The 14,013-nt window shown below is 45.2% G+C and overlaps 1 protein-coding gene across 3 annotated transcripts in view; it reads left to right on the plus strand.

Annotated features, from left to right (window-relative positions):
- Positions 1–11,125, plus strand: part of KBTBD12 (kelch repeat and BTB domain containing 12) — a 74,063-nt gene extending 62,938 nt beyond the window's left edge. For all 3 annotated transcript variants that reach the window (XM_038739974.1, XM_038739977.1, XM_038739976.1), the window contains exon 6: positions 9,943–11,125. In XM_038739974.1, coding sequence (XP_038595902.1) covers positions 9,943–10,118 — 176 coding nt within the window. In that variant the 3' untranslated portion in view covers positions 10,119–11,125. The remainder of the gene's footprint in view (positions 1–9,942) is intronic.
- Positions 11,126–14,013: the final 2,888 nt, after the last annotated feature.

Below are 14,013 nucleotides of genomic sequence, written 5' to 3' on the forward strand. Positions count from 1 at the left end.
CAAGGGAGTGGACTTGATAACCACTTATTTAGCACTTCTTTTCAAAGCTGCAGATTCAGAATTCCAAGAGAGCAGGTCTGTCTCTGCCCTTGGCTATGACTTACTGACTCTCCTGGGAGACCCCTTCTCCCAACCTGCCTCTCTGTGCCCTATGACCTCCAAGCTAACTGTCACCCACATGTTGTTGGTTGGTGGGGAGGAACAGATGCTCGCCCAGCCACTCTCCCCACCCTCTACACCCCACCCCCAATCCCTCCCAGAGCCTTACTCTCACCACGGGGAATCACCGACCAAACATCTATACCCTTGTTTCTCCTACAGTGCAGGGGTTAAGTCCCTGAGGAACCCCGTGTTAAGGAGAACCCATTTTCTAGTTGCCCGCGCCTTGACCGGTGTTGCACACATGCATGTAACCACTTCTTCCTACATCGCAATCGCATTCTATCCAGGTAGATGTGCATCATCAAAAATCAGTCGATCAGTGGTATTTAATACCAAATGCCATAATTACTTAAGTGAGCACTTACTGTGTGCAGAGCACTGTACTAAGTACTTGGGAGAGTACAATACAACAGAGTTAGCAGCATGGCATAGTGGAAAGAGCATGGGCCTGGGAGTTGTCTGCTGTGTGTTGTCTGTTGGGCAAGTCACTTCACTTCTCTGTGCCCCAGTTCCCTCATCTGTAAAATGGGGATTAAGACTGTGAGCCCTATGTGGGACAGGGACTGTGTCCAACCTGATTATCTCATATCTACCCCAGCGCTTACTACAGTGCCTGGCACACAGTAAGGGCTTAACAAATACCATAAAAAAGAGGAGCTTACATTCATTCATATTTATTGAGCACTTACTGTGTGCAGAGCACTGTACTAAACTCTTGGGAAGTACAAGTCGGCAACAGGTTGGCTTACAGTCTTAGAGGGACTCATTCCCTAATTCCCCACCAGTATTCTGTCCAACAGACATATGATAGGAGTTCTGGGGGTGATTTTGTAATGATACGGCCACTACTTACTAGCTGTATGACTGTCAGCTCGACAAACAGAAATCTACAGTTTCCAAATGATGTGATTTGATAAACATTCTGCTCTCCGTATGTTACACAGACCCGTTAATACTCTTGCCATATTTATTCCAAAAAAACACAGTCTGGCTCAGGTTATTCTCTCAAATGTAAATACCATTCCAAAACACATTTTTTTTTTCATTTAAATGGTAATCTTTGTTTATCCTACTGGCAGTCACCAGCTTCCAAAATGTGAAAGTAGGTCCATTCAGTATGGTGGTGCATATGTGGGATTTTAGTGTTTGAGGCTGACTCATTAAATGGCTACCCCATTGGGAGATCCTCCCATTAACATCTGTAAAATGGCTCCTTTGGGGCTTTAATCTGGGCCCGACTTCGATACCTAGTTCCGTACTTGAGTTCCTGCTTGACAACTGCAAAGTTTTCCCCTTCATAATGCGAACCTCCCAGGAGTCTTCTAGACTGAAGATCGTTGTGGGCAGGGAACGTGTCTACCAACTCTGTTGGATTGGACTCTCCCAGGTGATGATGATGGTATTTTGTTAAGCACTAGTAGCAGCATGCCTTAGTGGCAAGAGCACGGGCTTCGGAGTCAGAGGTTGTGGGTTCTAATCCCGGCTCCGCCACTTGTCAACTATGTGACTTTGGGCAAGTTGCTTAATTTCTCAGTGCCTCAGTGATCTCATCTGTAAAATGGGGATTAAGACTGCGAACCCCATGTGGGACAACCTGATTACCTTGTATCTACTCCAGTGCACTTGGTCCAGTGCTCTGAAAACAATAAGTGCTGAATAAATACCACCAATGATTGATTGACTGATTGATTGAATGGAGCCACCCAACTGCCAGGCTGAGACTCTGGGCTCTCCTCATCTAGGAAACATGCTCCTGTGAGGGGCTGAGAGGAATTCCAGAGCAGCCCCCTGCTCCTGGCTACACAGACGTGGTTAAACCAAAACCATTTCCAGCTGGGGGTCCAAGTGCTGTTGAGGGTCTCCTAAGCATCTCATTCACATTAGACACTCAACTATTGTTGGTGACGGTCAGTCAATCATTGGTATTTATTGAGCGTTTACTTTGTGCAGAGCTTGGGATAGAGAAGCATCGTGGCCCGGTGGATAGAGCACGGGCCTGGGCATCAAAAGCACCTGGATTCTTATCCTGGCTCCGCCACATGTCTGCTGTGTGACCTTGGGCAAGTCACTTCACTTCTCTGGGCTTCAGTTACCTCATCGGTAAAATGGGGATTAATAGTATGAGCCCCATGCTGGACAGGGGCTGTGTCCAACCTGATTAGCTTGTATCTTCTACAGGGCTTAAAACAGTGCTTGATGCATACTAAGCACTTAACGAATACCAACATTATCATCACTATGATATAACAGAATCAGCAGACACATTTCCTACCCACAAGGGGTTTACTGTCTAGCGAGGGAGACAGACATGAAAATAAATTATGGCTATGTACGTAAGTGCTGTGGGGCTGAGTGGGGTGCAGGGGGGTGGGGACGACTATCCAGTGCTTAAAGATCCAAGGGCACAGTGCATTCAAGTAGGGTAAATGAGGAATCAGTTGGAGAATCTTCCTCGCTGACTTCCCTGCCTCCTCTCAGTTCTGCCACGTCTTCTGTGCAACTTTGGGCAAGTCACTTAACTTCTCTCTGTGCCTCAGTTACCTCATCTGTAAAACGGGGACTTTGAGTCTGTGAGACTGTGAGTCCCTTGAGAGACATGGACTGTGTCCATCCTGATTAGCTTGTACCTACCCTAGCGCTTAGTACAGTGCCCGGAACATAGTAAGTGCTTAACAAATACCGTAAAAAAGTAGTAGTATAGTAGTACTCTAAAATAATAATAATAATGGTATTTGTTAAGCGCTTACCTAAGCGCTGGGGGGGGGGGGGGTGGATACAAGGTGATCAGGTTGTCCCATGTGGGGCTCACAGTCTTAATTCCCATTTTCCAGATGAGGGAACAGAGGCCCAGAGAAGTGAAGTGACTTGCCCAAAGTCACACAGCTGACAAGTGACGGAGCCGGGATTAGAACCCATGACCTCTGACTCCCAAGCCCGGGCTCTTTCCACTGAGCCACGCTGCTTCTCACTCTAGACTGTAAGCTTGTTGTGGGCAGGGAATGTGTCTTTTTATAGTTACATTGTATTCTCCCAAGTGCTTAGTACAGTGCTCTGCACTCAGTAACTGCTCAATAAATCCAATTAACTGACCGACTGATGAGTAATAACATTTATTTAGAATACCCAGGTGGGAATTAGATACGGTCACTGTCCCTCGGGGAGGTGGGGGGCGGTGGCTCACGATGATGCTGCCACAAGCAGACTGGGGCAGGATGATGGGGTGGTGACAGTTACAGTGATTCCTCCATCTTGACACTAACTGGAATCTGGCTTTCTCCCTTTGACATTTCATACCCGAATGCACAAATCATTACCCAAGCCTCAATCATCCCAAACACATCATGGCATACGAGGAGCAGATACGCATTATTCAAGCTGACTTGGCCTCATGCAAATTCATGACACCCATCTCACTCTTTTTTTAATGTAGCAGGAGCATGGGGCTCAACAGATACTTTTAAGGATGATGATTTTTCCATTTAACCTATGAAATTCTCAATAAATTTCAATATTCTGTACATCTGGAATTCCTGTAAGGAAACCAGCCAAGCAGGAGATAAACTCATTTACATCTCATATTTTATTATCACACACACTGTGATTAGTGGGGTCTCCTCCCCGCCTCCACCCCACCAGAAAGTGTAACATATTCAACCGATGAAATTGTCAATAAATTTCAATATTCGACACATCTGGAATTCCCGTAAACAAATCAGTCATTTGGCAGCTAATTTACTGTCCAGGATAGGACATTATATAAGTCGTTATCACGCATGTTATTCCCCATTCCTCATCAGTCATGATTATCAATCAATCAGTGGTATTTATTGAGCACTTACTATGTGCAGAACACTATATTAAGTGCTTGGGAGAGCATAATCCAAGGGATTTAGCGGACACATTCCCTGCCCGTAGCGAGCTTACAGTCTAGAGGGGGATACAGACGTTAGTATGAATAAAGAACTTATAATATGCAATTTAAAGATATGTACATACGTGCCCTGGGGTTGAGGGTGGGGCAAATATCAAATGCCCAGAGGTCACAGATCCAAGTGCATAGATGACGCAGAGGTGACAGCAGTTAGCGGGCTCCCCTCCCACCTTGCTAGAAATTGTAAAATTTTTATTCACTATAAGTGAATAAAACAGTGCTTGGCACATAGTAAGTGCCAGGATTGCTCCTGGAGAGTTTCCAGTACCCTACCAGTCTCGCCTATGGGAGGGAGAGTCAAGCAGAGGCCTAGCCATTCCCTTCCTAGCTTGGCCAGTGGCTAGCGAGTGGAAGGCAATCTGCTACAAGTCAAAATAATAATAATAATAATAATGGCATTTGTTAAGCATTTACTATGTGCAAAGCACTGTTCTAAGCGCTGGGGGGATACAAGGTGATCAGGTTGTCCCACATGGGGATCACAGTCTTAGTCCCCATTTTACAGATAAGGTAACTGAGGCTTAGAGAAGTGAAGTGACTTGCCCAAGGTCACACAGCAGACATGTGGCAGAGTTGGCATATGAACTCATGACCCCTGACTCCACAGCCCGGGCTCTTTCCACTGAGCCACGCTGCTTCCCAAAACTCACCTGTGCTGAGCAGCAGAGGCATGGGAGAGACTCGACAGCATAAGACAAGACAAGAGTGTTTATAGTTGTGTCCATAGAGTTTTGCCATCTCAGCTTACACAACTCTATACAGTACAGATAAGAATTTTCAGCACTTAGTACAGTACTCCACACATAGAGAAGCAGCCTGGCTCAGTGGAATGAGCCCGGGCTTTGGAATCAGAGGTCATGGGTTCAAATCCCAGCTCCACCAACTGTCAGCTGTGTGACTTTGGTCAAGTCACTTAACTTCTCTGTTCCTCAGTTACCTCAACTGGAAAATGGGGATGAAGACTGTGAGCCCCCCGTGGGACAACCTGATCACCTTGTAACCTCTCCGGCGCTTAGAACAGTGCTTTGCATAAAGTAAGCGCTTAATAAATACCATCATTGTTATTGTTGTTACTCTGCACATAGTAAGCGCTCAAAAAATACCACTGATTTGATCGGTTCAGTCAAACAGAGGGGAAGCAGTGTGGCTTAGTGGAGAGAGCACGGGCCTGGGAGTCAGAGGACCTGAGTTCTAATCCTGCCTCAGCCACTCGTCTGCTGAGTGACCTTGGGCAAGTCCCTTAACTTCTCTGTGGCTCAGTTCCCTCATCTGTAAAATGGGGGTTCAAATCCTGTTCTCCCTCCTACCTAGACCGTGAGCCCCATGTGAGCCCTGATTATCTCATATCTGCCCCAGCACTTAATACTGTGCTTGGCACATTATAGGTATGACAATAATTATTATTAACAATAATAACTAATAATAAGTATTCTACTGTCTTTTCCCAGTTCCTGCTAATTAAAAGCACATGTCTTGGGGTACAATGGCATGAAATTCTTATTTACATATTTTTCCTTTGTCTTTCTTACTTGAAATGGAGTGTCATCAAAGAGCATGGGGCTAGGAGTCAGAGAACCTGGTTTCTAATCCCAGATCTGCCACTTTGGGCAAGTCACTTCTCTCTGCTTCAGTTTCCTAATTTGTAAAATGGAGATTAAATCCTGCTCCCTCCTATTTAGACTGTGAGCCCCATGTGGCACAGGGACTGGGTCCAACCTGATAATCTTGTGGCTCAGTGGAAATAGCACTGGCTTTGGAGTCAGAGGTCATGGGTTCAAATCCCGGCTCTGCCAATTGTCAGCTGTGTGACTTTGGGTAATCACTTAACTTCTCTGTGCCTCAGTTACCTCATCTGGAAAATGGGGATTAAGACTGTGAGCCCCCTGTGGGACAACCTGATCACCTTGTAACCTCCCTAATGCTTAGAACAGTGCTTTGCACATAGTAAGCGCTTAATAAATGCCATCATTATTATTATTACTTCAATGGTTATTACAGTGCTTGGCACATAGTAAGCACTTACCAAGTAGCATAATTATTATCACCTCCAGGGATTGGGTGAGGGGAGGTCTGTCTTCATGGCCCAAACAAATAACATGCCCTACTTCCCTAGAGGTTCTGAGGGATACCTGTTATAATCAATCAATCAATCAATGGTATTTACTCAGTGCTTACTGTGTGCAGAGCACTGTGCTAAACGCTTGGGAGAGTGCAATGTAACAGAGGTGGTAGACACATTCCCTGCCCACAACGAGCTGTTTCATATTTATAAAGATGCCTGCTCGGCTGGCCAGTCAAGTTTCATTTCTGTTTGACTCATTCAGAAGATGAAAATCTTCCTGGGGCTTGAAAAGGTGAAACTAAATGTGTGCAAGAGAAATATTAATTTCATAACTGAAGATCTACCTTTGCAAATGGCCAACCTAAATGCATGGAACTGTCTCTCCATCTTGTTGAACTGCCCCACTGAAAGCAAAAAAATACATTGAATTAGCATTTGGTTTACAGCACTGTGAGCTAGCATTGTAATTGCTGACATCTTGCTAAGGTAATGAGTTTGCATCTCAGCATCATTGTTTTCTGGGTGAGGAGTAGCTTAAAGGATTTTTTTTATTTTGACTAATCTCCCATAAAGGTTTGCTCCCCTCCTCTCATCCATTATGTAATTTAGATTTGAAAACCTTGTTAAGCTCAGTTTTGATTATAGTAGTTACAGTACCTTATTGAAATCAATTAAATTTGGACTTATTAAGGGGCTCGGCACAGCAACGATTGTAGTGGTAAAGTTGGAGGATACAGACTTGGAACTGAAACAGCTTCTTAGATGGCCTGCAGAGTGACCAAGTAAAATGAAGCAAGCAGCTCACAGCTGTTCATTCAAATTCCTCAATCCAATTCCATTTGAAACAAATGTTCAAAGTTCTCCCAGCCACCAGTTTTGCTCTGAATAAATCACCCATTGATAAATCTGATGTAGGAGCCAAGGGTTTTTGTAATGGACTTTGTCCCTGAATACTCTGTCAAAGCCACTGAATCACTGGTAAGCTGTTATACTGCATCTGCATGGAAATGCGGCTCACAGGCTTTTTTAACAATGTTCACATCGTCAATAGCAATCTATAATTCAGGGTTTTTCCAGAGAAGAAGCAGCACCAAAACTCAGCTCTCGACAAGCCCATTTCTGGAAAGACTCTCTCTTTACCCGGTATGGTCCCCATCCCCCTGCAATAATTTCCAAGGTTGAGGTATTTTTTTAGTCAACAGGAGAAATAACCGCTAGAACAGATGCTGAGTATTGCTGACAAATGCCAGAGGGTGTCATTCCCCTCTCCCCTCCCCCTGCCCCCCCGCACTTCACCCCAAGCCATCAGTTCTTCCCATGGCAGCCTCTGGGCGTGAGTCAGTCGCTGATACAAACACCAGATTCCACATGTTCTCTGTCATCCATTCCAGGCCACGGAGGCTTTTTTTAGCCATGCCATCATCGTTGGGGCCCTCCCTCCTCTCCTCATTTGCTCCCTTCTGCTGAGTCAGCCCAGCTACCAAGATCAATCAATCAATCAATCATATTTATTGAGCGCTTACTGTGTGCAGAGCACTGTACTAAGTGCTTGGGAAGTACAAGTTGGCAAGATGGGGCTGGGATGGCGGCAGAGAGTGGCAGTCCCTTGGAATCTAATACCCACCACCACCCATTTCCCCTCCCCCTCCCCTCCGGCTGAGTAAGGACATTTCCAAAGCTCTAGACAGGACCAGTGAGAGACCACAGACCAAATCAGGAGCAACTCAATTCACACCAAACAGCAGACCAAAGCAAGGGTTGGCTTTCTTACATCCAGGTTATCTTCCCTTTTCCTTAATAGAAAATCAAATTAAGTGGGCCATATATTGACAAGCACCCTTCACAGAGCTTTCCAGCATACCAGTATATTGGACTGCAAGCTCATGGTGGGCAGGGAAGGTGCCTGTTATATTGTACCCTCCCAAGGGCTTAGTAATAATAATAATAATAATAATGGTTTTTGTTAAGTGCTTACTATGGGCCAAGCACTGTTCTAAGCAAGCCCATTGTTGGCGACTTGTACTTCCCAAGTGCTTAGTACAGTGCTCTGCACACAGTAAGCACTCAATAAATATGACTGAATGAATGAATGAATAAAAGGTAATCAGGTTGTCCCACGAGGGGCTCACAGTCTTAATCCCCATTTTACAGATGAGGTAACTGAGGCACAGAGAAGTGAAGTGACTTGCCCGGTCACACAGCCAACAAGTGGCAGAGGTGGGATTAGAACCCATGACTTCTGACTCCGAAGCCCGGGCTCTTTCCACTAAGCCATGCTTCTTCTCTAGTACAGTGCCCTGCACACAGTAAGTGCTCGATAAATACGACTGACCGACTGACTGTCTATATCTTGACCTGGGAGATATTTTGGTATTCCAGTCCTCTATCATTATCGGGCACACTGTCAATCTTGAAGTTTTGTGATGCATTAAATAAGGTTGACAGACCACCAGATTCAATTTTCCCTGATGTGTTTTCCTCCTCTCCTGAAAGGTTTTATGCAAAGGCTTGTTCACTGTAAGTAGCAATCGGTGGTGAGTTAGTAATGTGTGCAAATAATACCATCGGCTTACTTTACAGAGAATAATAAGGAAACCATTTTAAGGCCCTAGGAAAAATTAATCCTACCTATAAGATGGGGAAAGTAGAAGGAAAATATTGGCTAGGAAAAAAAAACCCAACAAAAGTTAATGGAATGGGAATATCACAGAAAATGGAATTTTCGGTCAGAGTGGCAGAGGATACCAAAAAGAGAAATAGTTAAAGGTTGCCAGGGTAAAATCGGAAAAATCGAAAGAGGGTGGAAAGTGATCCTTGTCAAATAAATGAAGAGAAAGAACCCAAAAGTTATGTAAACACATCAGGAACAAGATAAGGACGACAGAAAATATTGCTTCTTTTTGATAGGAAGCAAATATGCTAGCTTAATGATTTCAGCAAGGTAAAGCTCTGAATGTTTTTTTAACCTTTTTTGACCAAAAAAGGTGAACTAGAACAGCTAATATACAGGAAGGTGGGATTAAAGGCATAGTCCAAGACTACTTAACTGAGTATCTTCAGATCTACAAATTCCAACAATTTGGTGTCACAGTATATATGCCTTGAAAAGCAACATGGCCTAGGGAAAAGAGCATGGGAGTCAGCGGACCTCAGTTCTAACCCTAGCTCTGCCAACTGCTTGCTGTGTGAGCTTGGGCAAGTCACTTAACTTCTCTGTGCCATAGTTTCTCAACTATAAGGTGGGGTTCCTCTAGCTGTTCTCCTGCCTACTTAGATTGTGAGTCTCAGGTGGGACAGGGACAGTATCCTGACTGAATAACTTGCAACTACCCCAGCACTTAGAACAGTGTTTGACACATAGTAAGCTCTTAACAAATCATCATCATCATCATCATCGTGTTATTCATTAATTCAATCATATTTATTGAGCACTTACTGTGTGCAGAGTACAGTACTAAGCGCTTGGAAAGTACATTATAGCAAGAGACAATCCCTGCCCACAACAGGCTTATAGTCTAGAGTCTACAGTGTTATACGGGGACTGTGAGTGTATGCATGCTGAGGTACATACATATGTACATACATACATATACATGCATCCTTGAGAGCACAGATCACGCCCACTTATCCTCTTGCCCTCTCCCAAGAGCTTCATGCAGTATTCTGCACCATATAAGTACTCAGTAAGTAATGGTTGATTGATTGATTGATTTGGGCTCTAACAATGTCTGACCTAGTGAGTTAAAAGATACCCATGAAACTGATTTTCACCTTTGCTGTTTTTCAGATCGCCATGAAGTCATCACTAAAGAAATCCTAGAATTGGACCCCTGGGAAAACCAGTGGAATGTCATCGCCATCAATGTCCTCATGCACGATAGCTATGATGTCTGCCTTGTTGCTAAAATGAATCCAAGAGATCTCATTCCCCCACCTTCGGATTTAGTGGAAGAAAGAAAATAGCCAGAAGTAAAGTGAACATGATGCTCCTCTAAAGCTGCAAGATTTTGCTTGAACTGAGTAGTTCTGAACAGAGCGCTCCACCCCATCTGGCCTTCACGCAGGACTGGACTGGAAGTGGATTTTCTGTGGAGCTGGATGCTTGACTTTCATGTGAAGAACAAGGATACCTTTGAGTTGTGCTTTCTCCTTATTAGGTAATATCTTCTTCATGTAGATTATTTTCCCACTTTAATAATGATCCTCTGATCTGGTGCCTCATACAGTGATATGTGCAGAGTGAGCACCCAATAAACTCAGTTGTCTGGCCCTCGTCCCTTTCAAACTGGGCAATTGGTGCTGGTTGGCAAAGAGGAGGGGGACTGGAGGGGAGGTGTCAAGTGGCACCAAGGCAGCAGTGACAATATGACTTGGCAAACTTAATTCGGGCAAATGACAGGTCAGAAGTCACCCTTGACTCCTTCCTGAAGGCTGAGTCTAGGCCAGTGTGGCCAACTCATAAGCAAGTCGGATCATGGGTGGGTATTGATGAGGTAGAGAGGGCCCCAGTTCAGCGCTCCTAGATCCACTTTGGGATTGCCCTAGACTTAGCTGACCCTCCCATGATCTCAGCCCTTCCCCAGCATCCTGGGGGGTCATGTCGGCTATACCACATTTTGAATCCCCCCGCAACCCAACTGGAAGCCTAGTTAAAGGGGAGGCGGCAGATGGTTGCTAACACCGCCATGCTTGCAGTCTAGTGGTTCAGGCAGTGGATGAAGTTAGCCATGAGGTTTAAAATTGAACAACGTACCGAAAAGAAATTGCTCGCACCATGCTCAATTTGTAGACTAAGTTATGAGGTGAGCAAGTGTCAGAAGGCTAAATGGCAGTGGCTTTAATGCCTCCTGAGGGAGAACTCTGGCGCAAGAGGAGGGATTTGAACTTTCCCCAGGAGAAAGCGACCAGTTGAAAATTGATTTGTTTTATTGCACCACCTCTTCCTTAATAAATCTGTATTTGGCCCGAGTGGACTGCAGCTGCTTCACCGTCTGAATTTTGAGTTATCAGACCACCCCTTGGGCTGAACAAAAGGCACTACGTGCCCTGCAGCTACCTTGCCCACAGCTGCCACCTGGATATTCACGCTGACCCCATCTGTGAGGGTTGGCTTTCGGAGACAGGATCTGGTTTGAAACCTGCTTAGTGTCATCTTCTTTATGGCATGGTTGATTGAAAACTGGGAGAACAGATGGCAGAACCGGTAATAAGAGGCCCAACCGTTTATCCCTGAGGCTGGCCCTCCTCACTGACCTGTCCTGGTTTGGAAAGTCATATCACTGAGGCAAATGATGAGAGATGAGCAATAGCTGATTTAGGGAGAATTCCAAATCCATAGCAGCAGTCTGAGGTTGGCATAGGTTTTTCTTCAGCCACTTGTGTGCTGGGGACTCCCTCTAGACTATAAGCTCATTGTGGGCAGGGAATGAGTCTGTTTATTGTTATATCGCACTCTCCCAAGTGCTCAGCACAGTGCTCTGCATACAGTAAGCCCTCAATTCATACAATTGAATGAATAAATAAATGAACGAGTGCCTCTCACCATGTTGTGGCCATGAAACAGAAACATCTCAAATGGACAGACTTGCTTTCTCAGAGGTCCCAAACATTTCAACCATCTAAAACTACTCCACAGAGTTCTTTAGCTGCTAGTTGTTCTCTCCCCTAATTCTTTCTGGGTCTTTGCCCTGTGATTTTTAAAGGCAATCCCCAACTGCAACCTATAATCCTAACCGTGATATCTGTTAAATGCTTACTACGTGCCGAGCTAAGTGGTGGGGTCGGTAAAAGCAAGACAATCAGGTTGGACACAGTCCATTTCCCACATGGGGTTCACAGTCTGAGAAGGAGGGAGGTCGGGTAGTGAATACCCATATTTCCAGATGAGGAAACTGAGGCACAAAGAAATGAAGTGACTTTCCCATGGTCAGACAGCAGGTAAGTGATGGAGCTGAGATCAGGACCCAGGTCCTCTGTCGCCCAGGCCCGAGCTCTTTCCACTAGTTACCAAGTTCCAGATTGTCCTTCATAGTCTCTACTGTTAAGCTCGTTGTGTGCAGGGACTGTGTCTGCTAATTCTGTTGTAGCGTACTCTCCCAAGCACTTAGTACAGTGCTGTGCACACAGTAAGCGCTCAATAAATACCACTGATAGTCAAAGATGACCTGACTGACAATGAAATTAACCCTTGGAGGTGACGGAAAAGGCCAGAGTGGGGCCAACAGTTCCATCCATACTAGACCAAGATGATTCTTCTGCCTTACTGATGTGTTGCTATTTGCAGGGCCTGCTGCTGTTTTCAGTTTTGCCTCAGGCTTGCAATCCTCTCAAAACTTTTCTGCTCAAAAAGAACCACTCCTTTTTGGGCTGGAGTGAACCAGCCTTATCCTTCTGAATGTGCTGCGTATGAATGACTGTCTCCACCTCTAGACTGTAAGCTCTTTGTGGGCAGGGTACATCTACCAACTCTGTTATATTTGACATAATACAGCGCTTAGTACAATGCACCACATACTGTAAGCACTCAATAAATACCATTGATTGTGCTTGTGTACATTGAATGTGCTTGGGTATCTGAGAGTATTGCTTTCTGAGTGGCAGTTATGGTTTTGGCACTGAGACAAGTGCAGGAAAAGCGCAGAGTAGGTGTTGTTCTCCAGACCTCACTACTGTGCTCATTAACCTTACAGAAACATTTAATCCCATTAACAGACCAGGGCCATAGAAATGAGTAATAATAATAATAATAATAGCATTTATTAAGCGCTTACTATGTGCAAAGCACTGTTCTAAGCACTGGGGAGGTTACAAGGTGATCAGGTTGTCCCACGTGGGGCTCACAGTCTTAATCCCCATTTTACAGATGAGGCAACTGAGGCACAGAGAAGCTAAGTGACTTGCACAAAGTCACACAGCTGACAAGTGATGGAGCTGGGATTTGAACCCATGACCTCTGACTCCAAAGCCCGTGCTCTTTCCACTAAGCCACGCTGATACATTTGGCTGCCCTGGGACCTTCACCGAGACCCTCGGGCAAGTCAGAGTGGCTGGTGGAGTCAGAGTCGACAGTGTCCTGTCTGCTCTTTTTTCCATCCGAGTGAAATCGGATTCTCTGGCAGACCCGTTGCATGCTGCCATACTTGAAGATGCAATGAGGTGTCTACAAACTGAAGTCCAAATATGCTTCTGATCCACTGGGAAACTCTTCCATCTCAATAGGCTACCAACCTCCTCAAAAGTCTCTAAGACAGCGGTCCAGGAACTGCTTTATAATAATAATAATGGTACTTGTTAAGCGCTTACTATGTGCCAAGCACTGGGGTAGATACAAATTAGGTTGAACACAGTCCCTGTCCCACATAGGGCTCACACTCTTAATCCCCATCTTACAGACGAGGTAAACTGAGGCCCAGAGAAGTGACTTGCCCAAGGTCACACAGCAGACATGTGGTGGAGCCAGGATTAGAACCCATGACCTTCTGACTCCCAGGCCCGTTCTCTATCCATTAAGTCGTGCTGCTTCTCCGTGCAAATGACCACACTCTCGAGGCACACACATACAAGAAGATGTGCAAATGATGATGAATTGCTTTGCAGATTTAGCACAGCGCTACGGAATGAAAATAAACGTGGAGAAAACGGCAAGTGTGTTTCCGGCCCTTACTCTACACATCACCGACACTTTTCATCCCCAACACCGAGTTGTGAAGCCCCATCTCCTAATTGGCTGGGAGACCCAGACCTGTGATAGAAGACACATACAGCTTCTAGAGCAGTTTCACCAATGTCACCTAGGAACCCCACTCAAAACCAAATGGCAGGACAAGATGACGGACCATGACGTTCTAGAACGCAGTCA

This window comes from Tachyglossus aculeatus, chromosome X1 (assembly GCF_015852505.1).
Source record: "Tachyglossus aculeatus isolate mTacAcu1 chromosome X1, mTacAcu1.pri, whole genome shotgun sequence".
In the NCBI taxonomy this organism is placed as follows: domain Eukaryota; kingdom Metazoa; phylum Chordata; class Mammalia; order Monotremata; family Tachyglossidae; genus Tachyglossus; species Tachyglossus aculeatus.